The following is a 21,395-nucleotide window of genomic DNA, read 5'->3' on the forward strand; positions in this document are numbered from 1 at the left end:
GGCTGCATAGCATATGCTGCAAATCTTCTCTGCCATTGTGATAGCATACATTCTTTGCAGAAGTTAGCTCTGAGGGTTTCAGAGGATCAGTAGGGTTGGTGACTACCTGATACTCAGCCGTGCATGTAGTGGGGGGAATAGAAAGGGGTAGCATCTGTAAGGTAAAGCCCCACTACTTCCAATCGATGTGATAATGGCTCAGTTTCACATAAGACTGAGCTACAAGGGAGTTTGGTTGACCCATTACCAGAAAGCTGGCTCCCAGTATGTGACAGTAGAGAGTCCATGGATGGGGCCTCTTTAGGAAGCAGTGTTATAGATGACATATGGAAGTAATTGCCCCATAATTTGGTCTGTCCTATCCTTGAGTTATAGTGTCACAGCAGGCAAACAGATTGACAAGGTCTCTCTCTTTTAGGTACAGTAATATTGTTAATAAAGCTGTGTCCCTTCTTTTCCATAAAAATGTTCCTGGATACTATTAAGCTTTCCCTGTGAATGATTTTCATTAGAGTCAAGAATTAATAGTGGTTTGGCTGAAGGTGAAGTGCTATTAAAGCTGCTACGACGTTGAAATAACCCCTCCTGCTGATTTTAAAAAACAGAAATTGACAGCAGAGCCATGGCTTTCAAGAATGCTTCACTGTAGCAGGGCAGTCACCCCACTCCAGTTTAGAAGGGGTTAAAAGCCAGCCCTTGGAGAGGGTTGGGAGCCAATCAGGGCCAGGCTGGGCCCTATAAAAGGGCTGCCGGGACAGAAGGTAGTCAGTCTTTCTCCAGCCTTGGAGAGAGATGGACCTGGCTGCCTGAAGGAGAAAAGGGTACTTTGGACCGTGCAGTGCTGGGGAAGGGCAGGAGGAGCTGGGGAAGCTCCAGCCTGGCAAACCCCCACACAGAGGCCTGGCTTTCAGGGCCGGAGGAGGTACTAGGGCTATGGGGAAGCAGCCAGGGGAGGAAGACGCAGGTCCAACTCCCTTGCCGATGATGAGGGGTCACTTCAGACTGCAGTTTGCCCCTGAGGGAAGGGGCTAGATGAAGACTGGCAGTGGGTCACTGAGGTGGGGTGGGTTTAAGGGATTGGCGTTCCCCAGGGAGGGGAGAACCCTGAGTGTGAGGGTACTGCTGCAGGGCAGTACCCAGGAGAAGGGGCACCATGGGCTGGGAGGGACATGGGGCCTGAAGTATAGTGGTGGAGACCAGGAAGCAGGTACTGGTAGGGAGACACCCTCCAGCAGGAGACGCTCTGCGGCTGGAAAGAGCTAATTCCTAGACTGACCAGCAGCAGGCACCATGGTGGTGAGTCAGCGCTGTTTTACATTCACCCATGGCTGAGCTATTAAGTTTAGTTTTCTGTTATGACAGATACATTGGAGAAGACATGAAAAGACATTGTTTTTAAATTAAAATTGGAAGTGAAAACACCTTAGCTGCAGCTGAAACTGTGTTGCATATTACAAACCTCTTCCTATTATAGGATCTAGGAGCCTACAGAGTGTTTACATTCAGCCCATTTGGAGAGAAAAAGAAAAGGACAGAATGAGGAGGTAATTTGGCTAAATCCAATTAGTGCTGTATTCTACTTCATTACATCAGTGTCCCCACAGAATCAAAGAAGGAAGAGAAAGAAAAAGCCTTAACTCTGTCAACTCTAGGAGACTGAATTTTGTTTGGAAGAAAGTTTTAACAGCAATCTCTACCTGATAGCATTTTGGGAGTGTAACCACCTGACATACTTGTAACATACAACACAAATGGGAGTTCATGCTACTGTTTTAACTGTTCTGAGCAAGTCCAAGCATCACCACATGCCCCTGCACTGGGTCATTCTATAGTGCTGGTGAAGACAGGACGTGCTGGTGTTGCAGCTATAGCAGCAGCGGAGCAACTGCGTAACTTTTTAGTGGCTCTTCTGGTCAAATTTCTGAACTCTGTGGCCACTTGACCCTAGGGTTCAAGTCTTCTAGAAGTTCCTCATTGAACACAGTGGCATGTACATACCTCTAGTCCCATATCCTGCACTTTTAAAGTCAGACTCTTCTTCAAGATCACTGTGTTCCAGTACTCGGTTTGCTTTTGGATCTGGGATAATTTCTTCTCAGAAGCTATCCTACAGTTGTGCTAGCAGCTGACCCAAGGTAGATCCCAGGACGCTCATTCAGATCTTGAACAATGGTTGGATCCACTCCCAGGTAACCCAGACTATTCAACACACCATTGCTTTTGACAGGTGAATTTGTATCTGGCCCAGCAGTACAAAGAGAAAATTAAGGGCTTGAAGGTGCATCAAAACAAGGCTGGTAGCTGCACCTTCATATGTTTGAACAGATGCTAGTTCCTGGGTGTCTATGGAGACTGAAATGATCCTTGACAACACTAAAGCTCAAAGAGGAAGGAGAGGGCACCTATATGTCACAGGAGGTATCAGAGGCATTTTCTGGACCGTTGCGAGATGGGGAGCCATCTACACAAGGTATGTATTATGCCATGTATTATTTGTACTTTTCTGCATGGCCAAGGGCTAGGCCTACGTGAACACTGCCACTGCTATTAAGGAACAGGCAGACAGTCACAAGTGAGGGCAGAAGTCCCTCTCTTACTTCAACTCAGTTTCCTCAATAGACACTGAGGACCCTTCCTCACATCCCCTGATGTGACAGACAAGAAGAAAGAAACCCAATAGCCTGCCCTCTGCCAAGCCCCCACCAGCAGTAATCTGATCCCTCAAGCTTAGTACAGGTCCCTGTCAAACAGGGCCCGCTCAGAGTCAGTTACAGTCATGTGAGGTGGATTCTGCTGGAGCATCTCCTCAGGAGCAGCAAAATAAATTTCATGGATTCTGTTCTGACTCTCTGGTGACCTTGGTGCTCTACTAAAATATGAACCCTAACCACCTTCAAACTTCTGCAGAAAGCTGGCTCTGCATTTTCAGCTCTTAAAGAACAAATCTGGCTCTCTGAACAAATAGAAATGCTCCAGTGCACTCTCTGTTTTGGGACAAGATGCCAAAACAGATTGCTGTTGTTAGTGAGTTATAGGATTTGACCCATCTCCCATAATTCTTTTAGACAGTCCTAACACCTTACTTTGTGGGAAATTGTGCATCATGTCCAGCGCCGGAGGAATACGTAGCTCATAAACAGCAGTGCATCTAGTACAGAGGAGAACTGCACCCAAACCAGAAGGGTTAGTGTTGATGCACTGCACCGTTAAGTTGCAACAGTTCAGTTCCCGAGTGTAAACAAGGCAGAGTTAAGGTTTCACAAGCAAATTTAATTTTAGCATTTCCTTACTTTTGGGTGCTCCACTCTGCATTTGTGTAACATGCTTTCTGAAGGGATTTGACTCATCAGCATGGTCTTAAATCATTTTCAACACCAGCTCAAAGTAATTTGTTGAAAATAATTTTCCAAAATGGTTCAGTTTCCTAGTATAACTCTAGCTCATACCTCTGGTAGTACCCTAATTCTTATGTTTTCTACCAGAAAAAAGTCTAGAAAAAAATTCTATAATATATCTAAAGTATTTATATGGCCCTCATCACGGTAGTATCTGAGCACCTCACAATATTTAATGTATTTATCTTCACAATTCTTCTGTGAGGTAGAGCAGCATTAGCCCCATTTTGCAGATGGAGAAATGAACCAGAGAGGCTAAATGACTTACCCAAGGTCACACAGGGAGCTTGTGGAGGAGCAGGGACTTTAACCCAAGTCCTAAGGATCATTCTCCTTCCATAATAAGGAACTATTTGCTAGACAAAACACTTACGTCCTGCACACAATGAACACTGAATGAGGCAAGCTCTGCTGCAGAGCTCTTCCTTCTTGAGCACATACTTCGGGTATTAAACGAGGCAGGGAACCAATATAGACTACACATGTGTTTACTCATGTGAAAAACCTCTCTAGATATTCAAACACTGGAAGAGATTAAATGTTTCAGAAAATGGACTGAATAAAATTTAAACCAGTAAAACTTCGAAGATATCCTAAGAGCTAACTCTGCTAGGGTAGATCATAAGTTACCTTCAACTCCTACTACATAAGGAGTAACTGAAGAAGCAACTGAGACCTTATCTATGGTGCATCTAGCCACAAGTATAGCTGCATAAAGCAAGAATCCAGCCAAGCTGAATCCAGCTAAACCCCTCAGGGGTGTGTTCACCTTCAATTAACTCTCTGAGAAAGGAGGGGATAAAAACTCATTGAAACAGATGTCAAATATCAGGGGATAGCCATGTTAGTCTGTATCCACAAAAACAAGAGAGTCTGGTGGCACCTTTAAAGACTAACAGATTTATTTGGGCATAAACTTTCATGGGTAAAAAACCATTTTGTTGGATTGAAATAGATGTAACTCAAGAGGCTTACAGCAATGTGAGCAGCTTTCTGCACAAAGAAGTGAAACAGCTCAAAGAACACAGACACACAGCATAGACCAGGCTGCGTAGAAAAGTCTCAGCAAGAAACAAGGACTAGCAAGAGCTCACAGAAGAGCTAGCCCTCTGAAGGGGACAGAAACGCAGCCTACCTGTGACAGACTCCACTAAGGAGAATAAAATAACCCAGATCCACCTGTGGATAGTTAATTGCTTAAGTACCTAGGTGGCAGCTAATTAGGTAAGGAGCACCAGGGCTAAATAAAGGCTTATAAGGACTCAGTTACTAGGCCCCAGAACAGGAGTACTTCTCAGGGGAGCTGATTAGAGAACTCGCCAGACAAGAACTAGGAAAGGTGTTCCTGAAGGAATCAGGATCCTCAAGGAGCAAAGCCATAGACAGGCTTGATTCCAGCAAAAGGATCTTACCAGACAGCGGCCAAAGGTATAGGTCACTGGGGAAATACATGCTGCTCTAGTGAAGAGCTGGAGTAGTTTGACCTATCCAGGGGCTGTGAGTCCAGAGAGAGAACCCAGGTAATGCCCGGAGGGCTGAGTCCTGAGGAGGTTCCTGACCTAAGAGGGCCTTACTGGTGAAGAGTCTGGATGGAGGGCCTTCGGTGGGGGGCTAACTAAGATTAGCTTGCTAGAACACTGGAGTGAAGGCTAATTTGACTATTAATGACTGCTTCTTGGAGCAGGTAGGCCTGGAACCCATAAGGGGAGAGGCATTTCTTGATTTAGTCTTAAAGGGAACACAGGATCTGGTCCAAGAGGGGAATATAACTGAACTGCTTGGTAATAGCGACTATAATGTAATTAAATTTAACATCCTGGTGGAGGGAGGAGGGAAATACCAAAGAAGCCCACCACAGTAGTATTTTACTTCAGATAAGGGAACAAAAGAAAATCAAAAAGTTAATTACACGGAAATTAAAAGGAACAGTCCCAAAAGTGAAATGCCGCAAGTTCCATAGAAACTTTAAAAAAACACCATAATGCTGGTTCAAATTAAACGTATATCCCAGATTAAAAATAATATTAAGAGAACCAAAAAAATGCCATCATGGCTAACCAACAGAATAAAAAGTGGTTAGAGGTAAAAAGGCATCCTTTAAAAACTGGAAGTCAAATCCTACTGAAGAAAATAGAAAGGAGCATAAACTGTCAAGTGTAAAAATATAATTAGGCAGACCAAAAAAGAATTCGAAGAGCAACTAACAAAAGACTCAAACTAACCGCAAAAATTTAAGTACATCAGAAGCAGGAAGTCTGCCCCACAATCAGTGGGGCCACTGGATGATCAAGGTGCGAAATCAAAAGAGCACTCAAGGAAGACAAGGCCATTGTAGAGATGCTCAGTTAATTATTTTTATTGTTCTTTACTGCCAAGGATCTGCGGGAGATTCCCACACACGAGCCACCCGGGGTACAAATTTGAGGAACTGTCCCAGACTGAGGTGTCAATATAGGAGGTTTTGGAACAAACTGATAAATTAAATAATATTAAGTAAGCCTGTCAAGTGATATAAAAAATTAATCGCACTGTTAAACAATAATAGAATACCATTTATTTAAATATTTTTGGATGTTTTCTACACTTTCAAATATATTGATTTCAATTACAACACAGAATACAAAGTGTACAGTGCTCACTTTATTTTTGATTACTAGTATTTGCACTGTTAAAAAGGAACAGTATTTTTCAATTCACCTAATACAAGTACTGTAGTGCAATCTCTTTATCATGAAAGTTGAACTTACAAATGTAGAATTATGTACAAAACCCCCCTGCATTAATAATAAACCAATGTAAAATTTTAGAGCCTGCAAGTCCACTCAATCCTACCTCTTGTTCAGCCAATTGCTCAGACAAACAAGTTTGTTTACATTTACAGGAGATAATTCTGCCCTCTTCTTATTTACAGTGTCACCAGAACATGAGAACAGGCATTTGCATGGCACTTTTGTAGCTGGTATTGCAAGGTATTTATATGCCAGATATGCTAAACATTCATATGCCCCTTAATGCTTCGGCCATCATTACGGAGGACATGTTTCCATGCTGACGACGCTCATTAAAAAAAAGTGTTAATTAAATTTGTGACTGAACTCCTCGGGGAGAATTGTATGTCCCTGCCCTGCTCTGTTTTACCCACATTCTGCAATTTATTTCATGTTATAGCAATCTTGGATGATGACCCAGCACATGTTCATTTTAAGAACACTTTCACTGCAGATTTGACAAAAGGCAAAGAAGGTACCTACCAAGGTGAGATTTCTAAAGATAGTTTCAGCACTTGATCCAAGGTTTAAGAATCTGAAGTACCTTCCGAAATCTGAGAGGGACAAGGTGTGGAGCATGCTTTCAGAAGTCTTAAAAGAGCAACACTCCAGGGCTGAAATTCACCAAAAAAGAAAATCAAGCTTCTGCTGGTGGCATCTGACTCAGCTAATGAAAATGAACATGCGTCCGTCCGCACTGGTTTGGATTGTTATCAAGCAGAACCTGTCATCAGCATGGATGCATGTCCCCTGGAATGGTGATTGTTTTTCTTGCCTTTGCCCTCAATCTTTTGAACTAAAGGACTAGGGTTGACATTCTAAGGCTGTCATCTACTGTAACACTATTTAATGCTGGTCCACCCAATGTTGGTGCACAGTTCAATTTTTTGATGTTAGTACGTTTCAGTTATTCTTAAAATTAAAGTTCCGATATGTTTAGATGAAACTAATTTTATCTGCTTATATATGGCATGAATAAATACAGATTTACAGATCCTAGTGTGCAAATTTATTATCTTATATGACAGGGATAAATCATGCATGCAAATCATGCATCAAAGTCGTGAAATGGACTACAAATGCAATAAAAATAAGGTATTCAGAATTTTAACAAATGGAAGGGGGCGGGCACCGAAGACTCAGCTCACCTGGGGTGCCATTTGGGAGCTGGGAGCAGTGCTGTTCAACACATTCAGAAATGACTGGAAAAAAGGGGTAAATAGTGAGATGGTAAACTTTTCAGATGATACAAAACTACTCAAGATAGTTAAGTCTATAGTAGACTGCGAAGAGTTACAAAGGGATCTCATAAAACTGGGTGACTGGATGACAAAATGGCAGATGAAGTTCAATATTGTTGAATGCAAAGTACAGCACATTGGAAAACATAATCCCAACTATACATACAAAAGGATGTGGTCTAATTAGCTGTTACCACTCAAGAAAGAGATCTTGGGGTTATTGTGGGATAGTACTCTGAAAACATTTGCTCAATGTGCAACAGCAGTCAAAAAAGTTAAGAGAATGTTAGGAACCATTAGGAAAGGTATAGATAGTAAGACAAAATATCATAATGCTACTATATAAAGCCATAGTAAGCCCACATCTTGAATACTCCCTGTATTTCTGGTTGCCCCATCTAAAAAAAAAGATATATTGTAAATGTAAGAGGTACAGAGAAGGGCAAAACCATGATTAAGGATATAGAACAGCTTCCATATGAGGAGAGATTAAAAAGACTGGGACTGTTCATCTTAGAAAAGACATGACTAAGGGGGCATACGAGAGAGAACTATACAATCATGATGGTGTAGAGAAAGTGAATAAGGAAATGTTATTTACCCCTTCACATAACACAAGAAACATCTGTCACCCAATGAAATTAATAGGCAGCAGGTTTAAAACAAAACAAAGAAGTACTTCTTCACACAATGAACAGTCAACCTGTGGAACTCACTGCCAGGGGAGTGAAGACCAAAACTATAATTGGCTTCAAAAAATAATTAGGTAAGTTCATGGGGGTTAGGTCCATCAGTGGCTATTAGCCAAGATGGTAAGGTAAGCAATCCCATGCTGTAGGTGTACCTAAGCCTCTGACTGTGAGAAACTGGGACTGGACAACAGGGGATGGATCACTTGATAATTGCGCTGTTCTGTTTATTCCCTCTGAAGCATCTGGCATAGGCCACTGTCGTAAGGTAGGATATTGGGCTAGATGAACCATTAGTCCAACCCAGTGTGGCTATTCTTATATTAATTTGCATACTATGTTCAGACTTTGGTTAAATAAACTGGACTCCTGAAGGGGCAACGTTCACTATATGCGGACCTTACTGAACTTATTGATAGCCCAAAAAAGGAAACTGAGGCAGGGACTCACCTGGTGTCATCACTGACTGCAGGGGGTGCACCAGGGTGACCTCCAGACCATTATCTCCCTCCTTTATCCAGCACTGACCTGTGAGAATATGCTGCTACCAAGCCCCAAGATTGAGGTGGTGGGATAAATTCTGATCTAAACCCTGAAAAAGTCAGGATAACTTTATTGCTGAAATTGGTTTAATTAAATATTGTCATTCTTGTAAGTTAAGGTTTAACAACAGCCTCTTCTGCTAAACCCTGACTAGCTGGACAACGTATTCCTGGAAAGGAGACATAAGATGACTAAAGGATTTAAGATTCTTAGTTTTCATTAAAGTGCCTGTGTCAAGTCACTCTGAGTGAGCTGATGGGCTAAAAGACATGCTGCAATTTTAAAATAATACCTTGAGAGACTTCTTTACATAACTGAATTCTTCACTAGCAAATATGTTATTAGCCCAATGATCCATCAAGTTTAGTTTCCAGCAGTGACCAATATCCAAAGCTTCACAGTAAAGGGAACCCCCCCCCCCCAATTAATCTTTTCTGCATTTATCCCCACACTTTTTCTTTTTTTATTCCCTCCAAAGTATGTGGTTGACTTAACAACTGCCAGCAAATGAAATTATGCAGATTTATATTGCAGTTGGATTTTAAAACCACCCACATAAGCCGTTTTCATAGTGGATTTTTCAGTATATTGCTGCCACTAGGAATGCAGATGACAATTTCCATCAATCACTCCTCCATATCCACGGTGACAAAAGGAGACATCGTCAACGTAGCAAACTTACTTTCACCAGACTGACTTGAGCTGTCTAATATCTAGTAGCAATTCACTCCAGCCCTAATCCTCTTCGATTTTCTTCTATCAGGTAGCCACATAAGCAATACATTTGTTTGGCATGTAAAGAAAATCATGAAGCCTCTACAATCTATTCTACTTGACATTTGAAATCACATGCAGTTTCACCCGGAAAATAAACTCTTTTCCTTCCAACACCAGGAGGTATGTCTATCAGCTGAAGTAATTAAATCTAAAACCTAGTTCAAAAAGTAATGCTGCATCTTTCATGTTACTGAAATTGAACTCCATTTTTAGCTCTATTGATAAACTGTCACTAATTTCATACTGTAATAATTACTGTGACAAAATGAAATAAAGTTCTTTAGCAAAGCATGTTTCTGCGTATACTGTACATATGAGGTTTTGTGCACAGAACACTAAAGGCTTCAGTACAACTGAACCCAGGAGGGCTATGCATATTTAAATACCAAGTGCCCCCTTGTGGCTAATATAATAATTCACATTAAAGCTATATTAAAAAATAATATGAAGATTATGACAGGCTGCATGAACTCTGCTGGGGTCAGTTTGTTTGGCTTAGTGGTCGGCACAGATTGGTTCAGGTTCTACATGAACATCAAGTTCCAAGGAGCACCCTCTTTCCCAAGCCAATCCAGGCGGTGCTAGGGAACCACCAGGGTTTCTAACCAGCCACAAGCTAGGGAACAGAAGACATATAATCCCCAGTTGTATGGCTATAAAGAGGGCTGGTAGCAGGATTTTCCTCAGCTCCTATTGCCCTGCTGAGAAAAAGCAGGTGTTTCCTGCCCCACTGAAGACCATATAAAGAATTAAAGAAAGTGACCACCTGCTGTGACCGAAGATATCAGAGGAAGAACATCCTATACCAGGATGGCAATGAGGCAGGGGAAGCGAGGTCAACAGGGGTCTCCTGGACACATAAGGTATGTTGAAGAGGTCCAGAGCAGTATTTCTCAACCTTTTTGATACCAGGGACCAGCTTGCTGCCTTCCTAAACTGTAACAGGGACATCTCAGGGCCCTTTGCAGACCCTTTTCCAAGTTAGTATTGAAGTTTGCAAAGAGAAGGAAACTCAGACACATTTTTCACTCAGCCCTTTTTGAGACTTAAGCAAACAAGGTCAGTGAAGTTCAGTTAAAGGTGACCCACTAAGGGAACTGTCAAAATTTCCTCCACCTTGGCAAAGTCCTGATGTCCCCGACACAAAGGCTCAGAGAAGCCTTCAACACATCACTGCACAACAATTCTCACATACGTCTTCTTAGGATCCAGATACCCAGTCTGTGTCTTCAGCTTTTTCTCCAACGTGACACCATCACACACACTTTGCTAGTCATGTAATATCAACTGCAGAACCCCAGTAAGGCACAGGGATGGCCTATGTGTGGCTAAGGTATGTATCCAGCGTTTTTACTATAATGCAGTTTTGCAAAGCAAATGCCTGAACAATAATTTCAGAATTTCCTCAATCACAATGATGGACAAAGCTGAATACAGTGATTTATAACAGAAACCCTGGTTCTGCAGCTAATCTTAACTAGAGCGTTGCTAAGGCAATGCTATCTGAAGTGTGTTCTTCTGAACTGATTCTGCAGTATGCCTTCCTCTATTTGCATAATAAAGCCTCTGTCTAGGGAGGCTTTCTTGCAGTAACTATAAGGAGAGGAAAAAAAGATGAAGATTTTTCTCTCCTAACATGGGAAATGATATTTAGGAGACAGCCTATGTATATTTCACATAATATTGCTTAACGAAAAAGAAGTGAACAAATGCTAACTGGTTTATCTAACAAGAGGAAGTAAAATTCGCATTGGGCTAGGTTTCAAAGGGACTGCATTTCAATTTCTTCATAATTATTTCTGAATTTCAGTATAGCTTGTGCATTATTCACTGGGGCACAAAGGAAGTTATGACTAACAGTCTTCACTGTAGAAGTTCTTTGTGCTGCTCCTATTTCAGAGCTTTTCAATATCCAACCTCAACATGCAGAAATGATTTTCTAATCTCCACTTATAAAGAAGAAAATGTTTGTATTATTGGTTTCATATTATTGTGCTGTTTGAAGGGGATGACAACACCATCACTTTTGGAAACAAACGAAAAAACAGAGGATTTCAAAATGAGATCATCAAAATAATACCTGTGTGTTTAAACATGAATGAACTACACATTTTCCAAAGCAAGGAAAAATTCCTCAGCAAAATTCCAGGTCCATACAGCCAATGGTATTGACACTTGAAAGCAATTATTTCAATTTCTGGGTACGGAAAATCCAGTGTGCTTCCTTATCCACCATCCAAGAGTTTGCCTTGGTGTAAACTATTCCATTCTATTTAGATTCTTATAACTTGTTCATTGCCATGGTACCTGAGTGCCTATTTTTGTCATTACCCTGTTGGTGCTCAAAAACAAGACCTTTAGCTTTTAAAAGTAAAGAGTGGAATGTGGAGAAAGTAGACTTTTGCCAGACAATGTGTTGTGGGTGTCTGGCAAACATATACACAATATTTGCTTATAATTATTTACATCAATTTGCTCTTTGGGTCTTCTTGGTCTGTGTTTGTACAGGACTAGCACAATGGGGCTCATAAGTGCTACTGCATACAAATAAATAAAAAATAATATGAAACAAAATAAAAACAAAACAAAATAATATGAAACAAATAAAATAATATAATATTAATATAAATATTAACATTATTATTTATTATTAATATATAAAATAATATGAAACAAAATAAAATAAAATAAAAACAAAATTTGTTTGTATTCATTCCATCTTCTCTAGTCAAAAAAGAGTTCTCAAACAAGTACCTAACTTTTTAGATTTAACAGCCTTTCAATCTCATAAATTCTTAAACTCCTGAAGGTGTTTTAAAAACAATATAAAGATGACAAGACCTAATAGACTTTATCTTTCTACAATGTTTCTCAGAAAGGAATCCATTATCTAATATTGGGACACCGTAGAAATGATATGATATCTACTGGAAGCGTTATTTAGCTCACAAGGCCAGAAGAGACCACTCTGATCATCTACTCTGACTTTGTATAACACAGGCCATAAGACTTCCCTCAATTAATTTCTGTTTGAACTAGAACATATTTAAAAAAAACATCATATGGATGTCTTCATAGGCTCTCATATATAATGGCAAGTTTGGGACTTTGAAGTTTTAATAAATAACATTAAAAACACTGAACATAAGTAGGGTGATGGCTAGCTGCTGACCTCCCTGCTCCTGTCCACCAAGAAATGTCAGTTTCTCATTCTAATCCTCAAAGGGCTAAATATTTCCTTTTTCCCACAGAGAAACTCACAGGAGCAGAAAAAGGTTTGGCTAAATCTGCAAGCCTGAACACCTGCAGTTCCTGCAGAATAAGGGTGAGGGAGGCCTCATGGACAGGGCAGGGGTGTGCCCTGGGAACCCAGAAGTTTCCTAGATACCAGTGAAAAAGTCTAGGCCCCTCTACGCTCCTTTCCTGATTCCTCCTCTCCCTTCTGTCAGAACAGATCCCTTAGAAATTGTGCTGTTATTGGTTTCCTTCATCATAGATGTGCGCAAACCTCCATCTGAGGGGGTCAGAGCTATAGAGGGAATTTAATTGTGTTTGGAGCAGTATTTATTCCAAAACACACACTTCCATTTGGAAATGCACTGGGTTGGGAAGAAAGCTTATATACAATGCAGCTACTTCCTGGCTCAACCTCCTTCCACCCATCTGGAAAGCCTGAACCACTCAGAGTTCAATCAGAGGGCTTCCGTAAGCTCCCAAGCTGGAAGGAACATTTCACAGAGTCACACTGCCCGATCTTATATTACTTCTGCCTATATTACATGGATTCTCTATTTGTTTGTTCCCTGGCAGACAACAGAATGGGAGGAGTAAAGGGCCTTAAAGTAAGAGTATCTGGAGCTTGAGGTTAAAAAACAAAAGAAAAATCCAGAATTAAACTTTGTTTTCACTTTGCCCCCTTGTGCACCCACATTTTGGGTGAAGGTCTCTGTGGTTTCCAAGTGCCATTCCCTAACCAGCTTCATTCACCCTGGGCAATTTTTCGGGCTTTGGGTGAATTTGAAGTCTGCATGGCTTTGGAGGAAGTGAAATTAAAGAAATGAAAATGCTTAAACCATTTTGTATTTTACAGATGTAACATTTATTCTACAATGAGGATTTCCCCATAAATATGTTGTTTACAATGCATTTGTAATAGTACTAAATTCATCGAGAATATACATTATATAAATTATTAATTAAAACTGTCCAGGTACTCCACCTCAGTATAACTCATGATTTAGCACCCAATCATGCAGTCTTTACTAAATAAAAACCCCCACTGTAATATGTAAGATTATTTTTCCCAGGATTCATGTTTTATGTATCCCCTATCTACTTGTTTTACTATATGTCTTACAAGTTTATAAACAATTGCAGAGGTGAAGCAATGAAAAAATAAATGGGTTGATTGTTGTGGCTTCTGGATAGGGTCACTGATTTTTTTCTGGGCTGCAAATGGCTGAAATTATTTAATAATTTCCTTAGCTACAATGAACTGTTAGATGCTTATGCAATTAAATGCCAATGTACTCACCACGGGCATTTGATCAAAGGAGCGAATAGAAGACAATCTATCTGTAAATAAGCAAAATGTGTGATACCTTGATATATTAATATATAATTTTATGAATACTAGAGAAAAATATCTATGAATGCCCACTTCTACCTGTTGGATTTCCACGAATATGTTCCATCTTTTCTTGAAGACGACCAGTTTGCCTTTCTAGCTGTCTGTTCAGTTCTACTTGTGTCTCATATCTGGTTTTCCATTCATTACCTCCAAAGAAACACAATGTTACTATATTTATTTCCAAAATTTAATTCATACCACTAGAATTAGAAATTGCCTTTTTCAGAATGACTCCACCTCCTTTTGGAGCCTTGCACCCCACAACTGTGCAACCAAGAAAGTGTCCATTTACAAACAAGGGAACTTGAAAAAGATACTAGGTGAAATACTGCCCCCCGGAAGTCAATGGGAGTTTTGCCATTTACTTCTGTGGATACATCTACACTGCAATGTAAACCAGGATTAGTGGGACTCAAGTCAGCTGACCCATGTTCAGGACCCCCTGGGCTTGAGCATCTACATTGTATTTTAACCCTAAATAAAGAAAGTCATGACCTGTGCTTGAACGTAAGGCTCTGGCGTCCACACTACAGTCAGTGCGCAGACCCAAGTCACAGTAACCATATCCCAGAATCCCTAGCTCGCCCCCTGCCCTCTGAAATGAGATCTGCTTTAGCTCTAGAAACATGGTGCACTGTGGGAAAACTTTATTGCCTGCTCTGCACATTAGTAGGAAGCAGCTCACTTTCCAAAAGGCTTGATCGATTTGCTCTCCATTGCAAACGCAGGGGAAGCTTTCTGATAGTATGTTTGCAGATCAGCGATCAGAACAGAATGGGTTAACGCTGACCTGAGCTGCTGCCGTTTCCCAGGGGGAGGGGCGTGTCTGTTTTCAAAAGAGTAGACTGCAGATTGTTGGGATAGAGAGGACTAAGGAAGTTGTCCCATGGAATTGTGGGATACTTCCAGATGACTCTGTGGACCTGAGTCAAATGGAGTTGTGGCTACACTACAAAGCAATAAGGCTTGGACCCTGGGTCCCAGCTTGACTTGAGCTTGGACCTGATTGCCCTGCAGGGTCCTGAAACCTTGGGTCTACGCCCTTTGTTAGCACAATTGCAGTGTAGACACAAGGGTATGGGGTCAAGCACAGTCTTACACTGCAGTGTAGACATACCCAGTGAGGCCAGGATTCCATCCAGTAACTAAAACTTAAGTTTTTTACATTTTTCATTGATATGTGAAAAATACAAAATACATGGCTAATGTACTTTTGTAATCTTTATTATGACTTTATTTTACGTCTTCAAGATTCATAGATTCCAAGACCAAAAGGGACTATTGTGATCATCTAGTCCAGCGATTCTCAAACTTCAGCAACCCGAGGATCCCCATTCTGATTTAAATTTTTTCAGGGATCCCCAAAGCCCCCCAACTCAGCCCCAGACCCTGCCCCCAATCCACCCCTTCCCGCGAAGCCCCACCCCTCCCTACCTTTTCCCTCCCCCAGCTCACTCCATCCCCTCCTCCTCCACTCTCACTCACTTTCACCAGGCTGAGGCAGGGGGTTAGGGTGCGGGCTCTGGGCGGGGGCAGGATGTTGGGGCACAGGAGGGGGTGAGTGCTCCAGCCAGGTAGCGCTTACCACGGGAGGCTCCCAAAAGCGACTCCCACATCTCTCTGGCAGCGGCTCTTGGGGGGGTGGGCAGGGAGTCTCCAGGCACTGCCCCCATAGCTCCCATTGGCCACAGTTCCTAGCCAATGGGAGCTATGAGTCGGCATTCAGGGTGGGGGCAGCGCACGGAGACCGCCCCGTGCCCCCCACAGGGGCCACAGGGACAGGCCAGCTACTTTCAGGAACAGTGCAGAGCAAGGGCAGATAGGGAGCCTGCCTTAGCCCTGCTGGACCTTTAGTGCCTAAAATCTCCCAGTTTGGCTTCAGTAGCCTCCTGGAGATAGAGGGAGGGGGAAGAGTTGAGGGAGGGCAGGGAAGGGGTTGATCAGTGGGGCCCACAGACCTCCTGGAGTACCCCTGGGGACCCCCAGAGATCCATGGACCCCAGTTTGAAAAATGCTGATCTAGTCTGACCTCCTGTATAGCACAGGCCATAGAATTTCCCCAAAATAATTCCTAGAACATCTTTTAGAAAAAAATCTAGTCTTGATTTGAAAATTGTCTGCGATGGCGAATCCACCATGACCCTTGGTAAATTGTTCCAGTGGTTAATTACTCTCATTGTTAAAGTGTATATCTGTACATACTGTAAAAACAGTTCTGGGCTGGAGAGCAAGCGAGTTGGAACATGACTGCAGAGAACTCCCTTGCATAGCCAGTGACACGAGATTCCTGCAGGCAAAAAGTGCAGAGTAGGCTGTGGTCCTGGAGAGGAAGAGCAGAGATGACAGAGTGAAGAGCAGAGTGAGGATGACAAGTCCCTGGCTGCAGAAAGGCCAACCCACTGCTGAATGGTTCCTGCCCAGAGAGAACCATTCAGCAGCAGGGATGACAAAGTCTCCTCTCCTCCTCCTTGCAGTCTCGGCCAGGGGTCTCTGCTCTGCTGGACCAGAACCACAATCTCCCCGATACCATGTGCCTGCAGGAATTGGGTGTCACAGGCCCCATGGCCATGCAGGGAGACCTCTGCTGTCACAGCCCCACTCCAATTACAGTGGAGCTGCAGAGAGCTCCCTACACAACCGCTGGGCCAGTGCCACCTGATCCCTGCAGGCACAAGATGTGGGGAAGGCTGCAGTCCTGGCACTGCAAAGCAGAGACCCCTGGCACTCCCAGCTGGTGAGTGCAGAGACATTCAGCAAATGGCAGTCAGCCCTGCAGCGGGGAGCTTCTCCTCTTCCTCCTCCATGCCGTCCTAGCAGGAGTCTCTGTCTGCCCTGCCAGGGCCACAGCCCCGCCCCAGCATTCAGGGACCAGGTGTCTCTGCCCTGAGGCAGTGCAGGGAGCTCTCCGCAGCTGCGCTGTCAGGGACCCACTCACTCACTCCAGTCAGTGTTGTAACTGTAGGGGTCCTGACCCCAAAGGGAGTTGTGTGGGTCGGGTGCCACAAGGTTACTGTAGGGGGACTGTACTGTAGGGGTTGCGGTGGTCCTGCTGCTGCTGGCGGCGGTGCTGCCTTCGGCGGCGGGCAGCTCGAGAGCGGCGGCTGCTGGCCGGCAGCTCAGCTCTGAAGACAGAGCCACTGCCGGCAGCAGCACAGAAGTCAGGACGGCACGGCATGGCATTGCCACCCTTACGTCTGTGCTGCTGCCTGCACACATTTACCAACAGTTTTCGATTAAAATCGAATCCTGCCAAGATTAATTATTATCTACTTACCTTCATCCTCAACACTGCCAAGTCTTCTTTCAAGTTCTGTTAGTGTGTTTCTCAATTCAAATATTGAGAGTTCAAGCATTTCCCTGTGATAGAGAAGTTAATTAAATGGTTATATAATTAATTTTCTTACGAACAACAAAATCTAACTTGAATTTTATGTACAGATGAAGTGTCCTTGTCCTTATATTCCATTATGTACATTGGAGAGATTGAGGCCAGAAGGGACCACTGGATCATCTAGTTTGACCTCCTGCATATAGGCTACTAAACCCTACCCAATTGCCCCTGTAGTAGGTCCAGTAAACTGGATTACACTAAAATATTACAGCCCTCAGAAGACTAAACTACTGTGTGCCACAGGCAAGGAACAGGAGGGACTGAGATGCACGAATGCCAGAGGCTCCTGCAATGGCAGGGAAAGGATTTGCTGAGATATACCTAGATGATCCTAGCAAGGGAGCTAGACTCATGCTGCAGAGAAAGGTGAAAAACAAAAGCCCCCAAACCAAACCAAAAATCCTGAGGTCCCTGCCAATCTAACTTGGGGGGAAAATTCCTTCCTGATCCCCAAAATGGTGATTAGTATGACTCTGAACATGTAAGCAAGATCCGCTAGCCATGCATCTCAAAGAGAATTCTCAGTACCACCTGAGAGCACCAGCCCACTCTGTCCAGTGTCCCAGCATTACAATACTATTTCTCCAGGGTTGCTACAGTGCTTTAGAAATATAGAGGCATTTCTGAAATTTTGTGATTGGAGACATTTTCATATGAAGATAACATATACTATCTCTAGATTTCAATATTTGTCTGGCAAGACATGGTGTGTTACGCTAATGAACAAATTATTATCTTAGTTCTTGATACATAAGAGTACACCTGAGAAAAGTGCTATTGGAAATTTTGATCTCAGTTTAACTCAGAACTCACTGCTTAGAGACTAAATCATTCTCCTAGAACTTTTTGGCCACATATTATGACAAAAACTTAGATTTCATTCAGAAACTAACTGTCAAAGTATATAATAACTAGTAGGTAAACCCAGAGTTTGAAATCGTATATAACTAGGGCCCTACCAAATTCACAGTCCATTTTGGTCAATTTCAGAGTCACAGGATTTTAAAAATAGTAAATTTGATTATTTCAGGTGTTTAAATCTGAAATGACACCAGTTTTCAGTAAAATGACAGCACCTAAACAGCCAAATCAATGCTCAGAGGAGCAGGAAGGCAAACAAGGGATTGGAAACTGAAGAATTGACATATGAGGCAAGAGACAGGGAAGGCACCAGTTGTGGGGAAGCTGGAGCCTGCAAATGCCAGGAGTTTCAAAGGAAGCCCCAGTCCAAGAGGAGGTTGGGCCAGATAACCCAGGGAGGTTGGAAGTCTCCAGTGGGAAGGGGTGAGTGGAGGGAAGTCATAATTTACTCCTTTTTCCAGTCATTCTTTGCCCCCATGAACTTCAGATTTGGGAGGAGGGGCACAGGGTCAGGAGGGTAACAAAACAGTTGTTGGTTTGAAGGGAAGACACCAACAGGAAGAGAGAAAGTCAGAGAGCTAACATACTGCAAGGAAGGGATGAGGAGGATGGAAAGAGTTGAGATAAATACATGAGAGGGCAGGGTTAGAAGAAAGAAGATTAGGAGGGTATCTGACAACTGCTGCTCCTACCCCAAAAGACGGAGCCAGTGGGTTTCAGAGATATTTTACTCCTGGGCGGAATTCTGCACAAAAAAATAAAATTCTATGCCAAAAAATTAAAAGTTATGCACACAAAATTATAAAATTCTGCAAGATTCTGCATATTTTATTTGTCAAAACACCACAGTATGATAATACCAGTCTCAATTATTTTGGTAATTTATTTCAAAATATTCTCAGCAAGTATGTCTAACAATATAGACAAATAAAAAGATTCAGGGTTTTTTTGTTTTTGGACAAATGGATTCCTTACTAGGCATATTAATATAGAACTTGGAGTAATTCATTTAAACTACAACTCAGAAATGTATTTCCTGCATCCCTCAGAAGCAGTGCAAAGTCTTGGGGGAGCCAGGGGTAACAGAGGAGCTGAGGGAGAGTAAAGGAACCTGGAGAGTTACTTGTGTGGGTGGGAGAAGTATGGAACAGTTTCTTGGGGGCGGGGGGGGAGAGGAGGGGATTGTTAGGGAGCTGGCGAGCTTCCTCCATACAGGCCCTGACTGACCCCTAACTTCTCCCATTCAATCAGGTACATCTGCCCCCAACCCTGTGTGTCCCTGCACCCCCCCGCCATCCCTATATGTCCCTGTAGCCCCCCTAACCCCTGCATCCCCATGTGACCCAGAGCTCTCTTCCCATTCAGACACTGGCTCAATGACTAACTCCTGAGCCCATGCCCCAGTCTGTGACCTTCCCCCCCCTCCCCCCCCGCAGCCTGGTGTGCCCCACTGTGCCTCCTAACCTGGCTCCATCAGCTGGCTGGCAGCTCTGACAAAAGCAGCCTGATGCTAGCTGTTAGTGCCAGGCAGCGGGCTGTTCTGGCACCACAGTGGCCTCTGGTGGGTGAGAGGCAGAACTGCAGCACTTCTTGCACAGAATATATTTTCTGCACAATAAATAATTCTGCATCCAGCAAGAAGTCTGCACGTGTGCAGTGGCACACAATTCCCCCAGGAGTAATATTTGCTGACAGCAGAAGGATGGTGAGACTCAGGAATCTGGGGTTCCATTCCAGACTCTGGAGGGGAGCGTGTTCTAGTGGGCACAGAGTCATCTGTCCATTTTCCTCAAGCTTGACCCTTTCTGCCCCAGGCCCTTCAATGTGTACTGTCTCTTCCTCACCCATGGCTTCTTGTCCCACTCCCATTTGCCTCACCTAGACATTCAGTCTCCTCTCCTCAGACTTCTCATCCCCCTTTTAGTCTCCTTGCCCAGGAAATCTTAGTTTCACCTCTCCTTTAACAGCCCACGAACCCCTTTCACTAAATTGTGAAATCTCGTGAATCCCCTCCTAAAAATGAATATTTCCAGGGATTTAAGTTTAAATTTCCTCCGCACTCCGTGAGGCTCCTGCTGCTGGACCCCGTTGACCGCCCCGGTCAACTGAGCTCCACTGAGCTTGGGCTGCAGGTCTTGCTGACCACCGGGGCTCGGGCTGCCAGCCCTGGGCAGAGCACTGGAGTTCGGGAGGCCGGCTCCCCTGCTGACAGGGACAGGGCTCAGGCTGTCAGTCCAAACTGCCCAGCCCCGCTCTCCCTGGGGCTCAGGCTGCCAGCCCCACGCAGAGCGCTAGGGTTTGGGTGGCTGGCTCCCCCGCTGATGGGGGCAGGGCTTGGGCTGCCAGCCCCAACTGCCGTGCCCCGCTCTCCCTGGGGCTCGGACTGTCTGCCCTGCAACCAGTCCCACCTGCTGCCTCCAATGCCTGGGTCCTCTGGCCGCCATTAGTGAAATTTTTCTGGCGAACCCCCAGGGGTTCGTGAACCCCAGTTTGGGAACCACTGCGCTAGAGCATCTCAAAGAAAAGGTTGTGAGAACACTGCAGCAAGAGAAAACATATTTCCTTAGCCTCATTCTCTGAAACAGCTGGAGCTCCTTGGCTGACCTTTTCCCAAAACAACTCAGCCCCAGGCAGACACCAGCCTGGAGAAGTTCAGCCCCAGTGCCCAAGGGATGGCATAGCTATAAGCACCTGACAGCAGGGTGTTATAACGGAAAGCACTAGGAAATCTTATGCCAGGCAGGCCCTAGTCTCAACCTCCTCTGTAGCGCGCCGGGAGCCTTTCCCTGCACGGCCCACGCTGACTCCCGTGCACGGCTGCAGACACCGAGCACGGCCCTTTCCCCCACCGCTCTGGGAAGGGAACTCACTTCATCTGCTTCTCCTGCCCCAGCTCCAGCCGGAGCTGCTCGGAGCCCCGGGCGCTGGAGTCCCCGCCTTCTCCCATCGCTGCCCGCAGCAGCCCCGAGACCCTGCCTGCCCCGGGGCCTGGGCGTGCGCGCGCTCATCTCCTTGGAGAGGAGGGAGGATCAAGGGGCGGAGGGAAGGAGAAAGGGGAGCAGCCACGCGAGCCACAGACCAAACGGCCCAACCCGCTCAC

At 44.0% G+C, this 21,395-nt stretch overlaps 1 protein-coding gene across 9 annotated transcripts in view; it reads right to left on the reverse strand.

Annotated features, from left to right (window-relative positions):
• CCDC169 (coiled-coil domain containing 169) overlaps window positions 1–21,395 on the reverse strand; it is a 38,462-nt gene that overhangs the window by 15,964 nt on the left and 1,103 nt on the right. For 4 of the 9 annotated variants that reach the window (XM_073342036.2, XM_073342052.2, XM_073342047.2 and 1 more), the window contains exons 2-5: window positions 17,318–17,400; window positions 14,080–14,190; window positions 13,948–13,988; window positions 7,312–7,365 (exon numbers count right to left, since the gene is read on the reverse strand). In XM_073342036.2, the coding sequence (XP_073198137.1) occupies window positions 7,312–7,365; window positions 13,948–13,988; window positions 14,080–14,190; window positions 17,318–17,396 (285 nt within the window). In that variant the 5' untranslated portion in view covers window positions 17,397–17,400. Of the gene's footprint in view, window positions 1–7,311; window positions 7,366–13,947; window positions 13,989–14,079; window positions 14,191–17,317; window positions 17,401–21,165; window positions 21,391–21,395 lie in introns of those variants that run through there. The other 5 variants (XM_073342007.2, XM_073342071.2, XM_073342062.2 and 2 more) reach the window with 3 other exon arrangements.

Source organism: Lepidochelys kempii, chromosome 1 (genome assembly GCF_965140285.1).
Source record: "Lepidochelys kempii isolate rLepKem1 chromosome 1, rLepKem1.hap1, whole genome shotgun sequence".
NCBI lineage: Eukaryota > Metazoa > Chordata > Testudines > Cheloniidae > Lepidochelys > Lepidochelys kempii.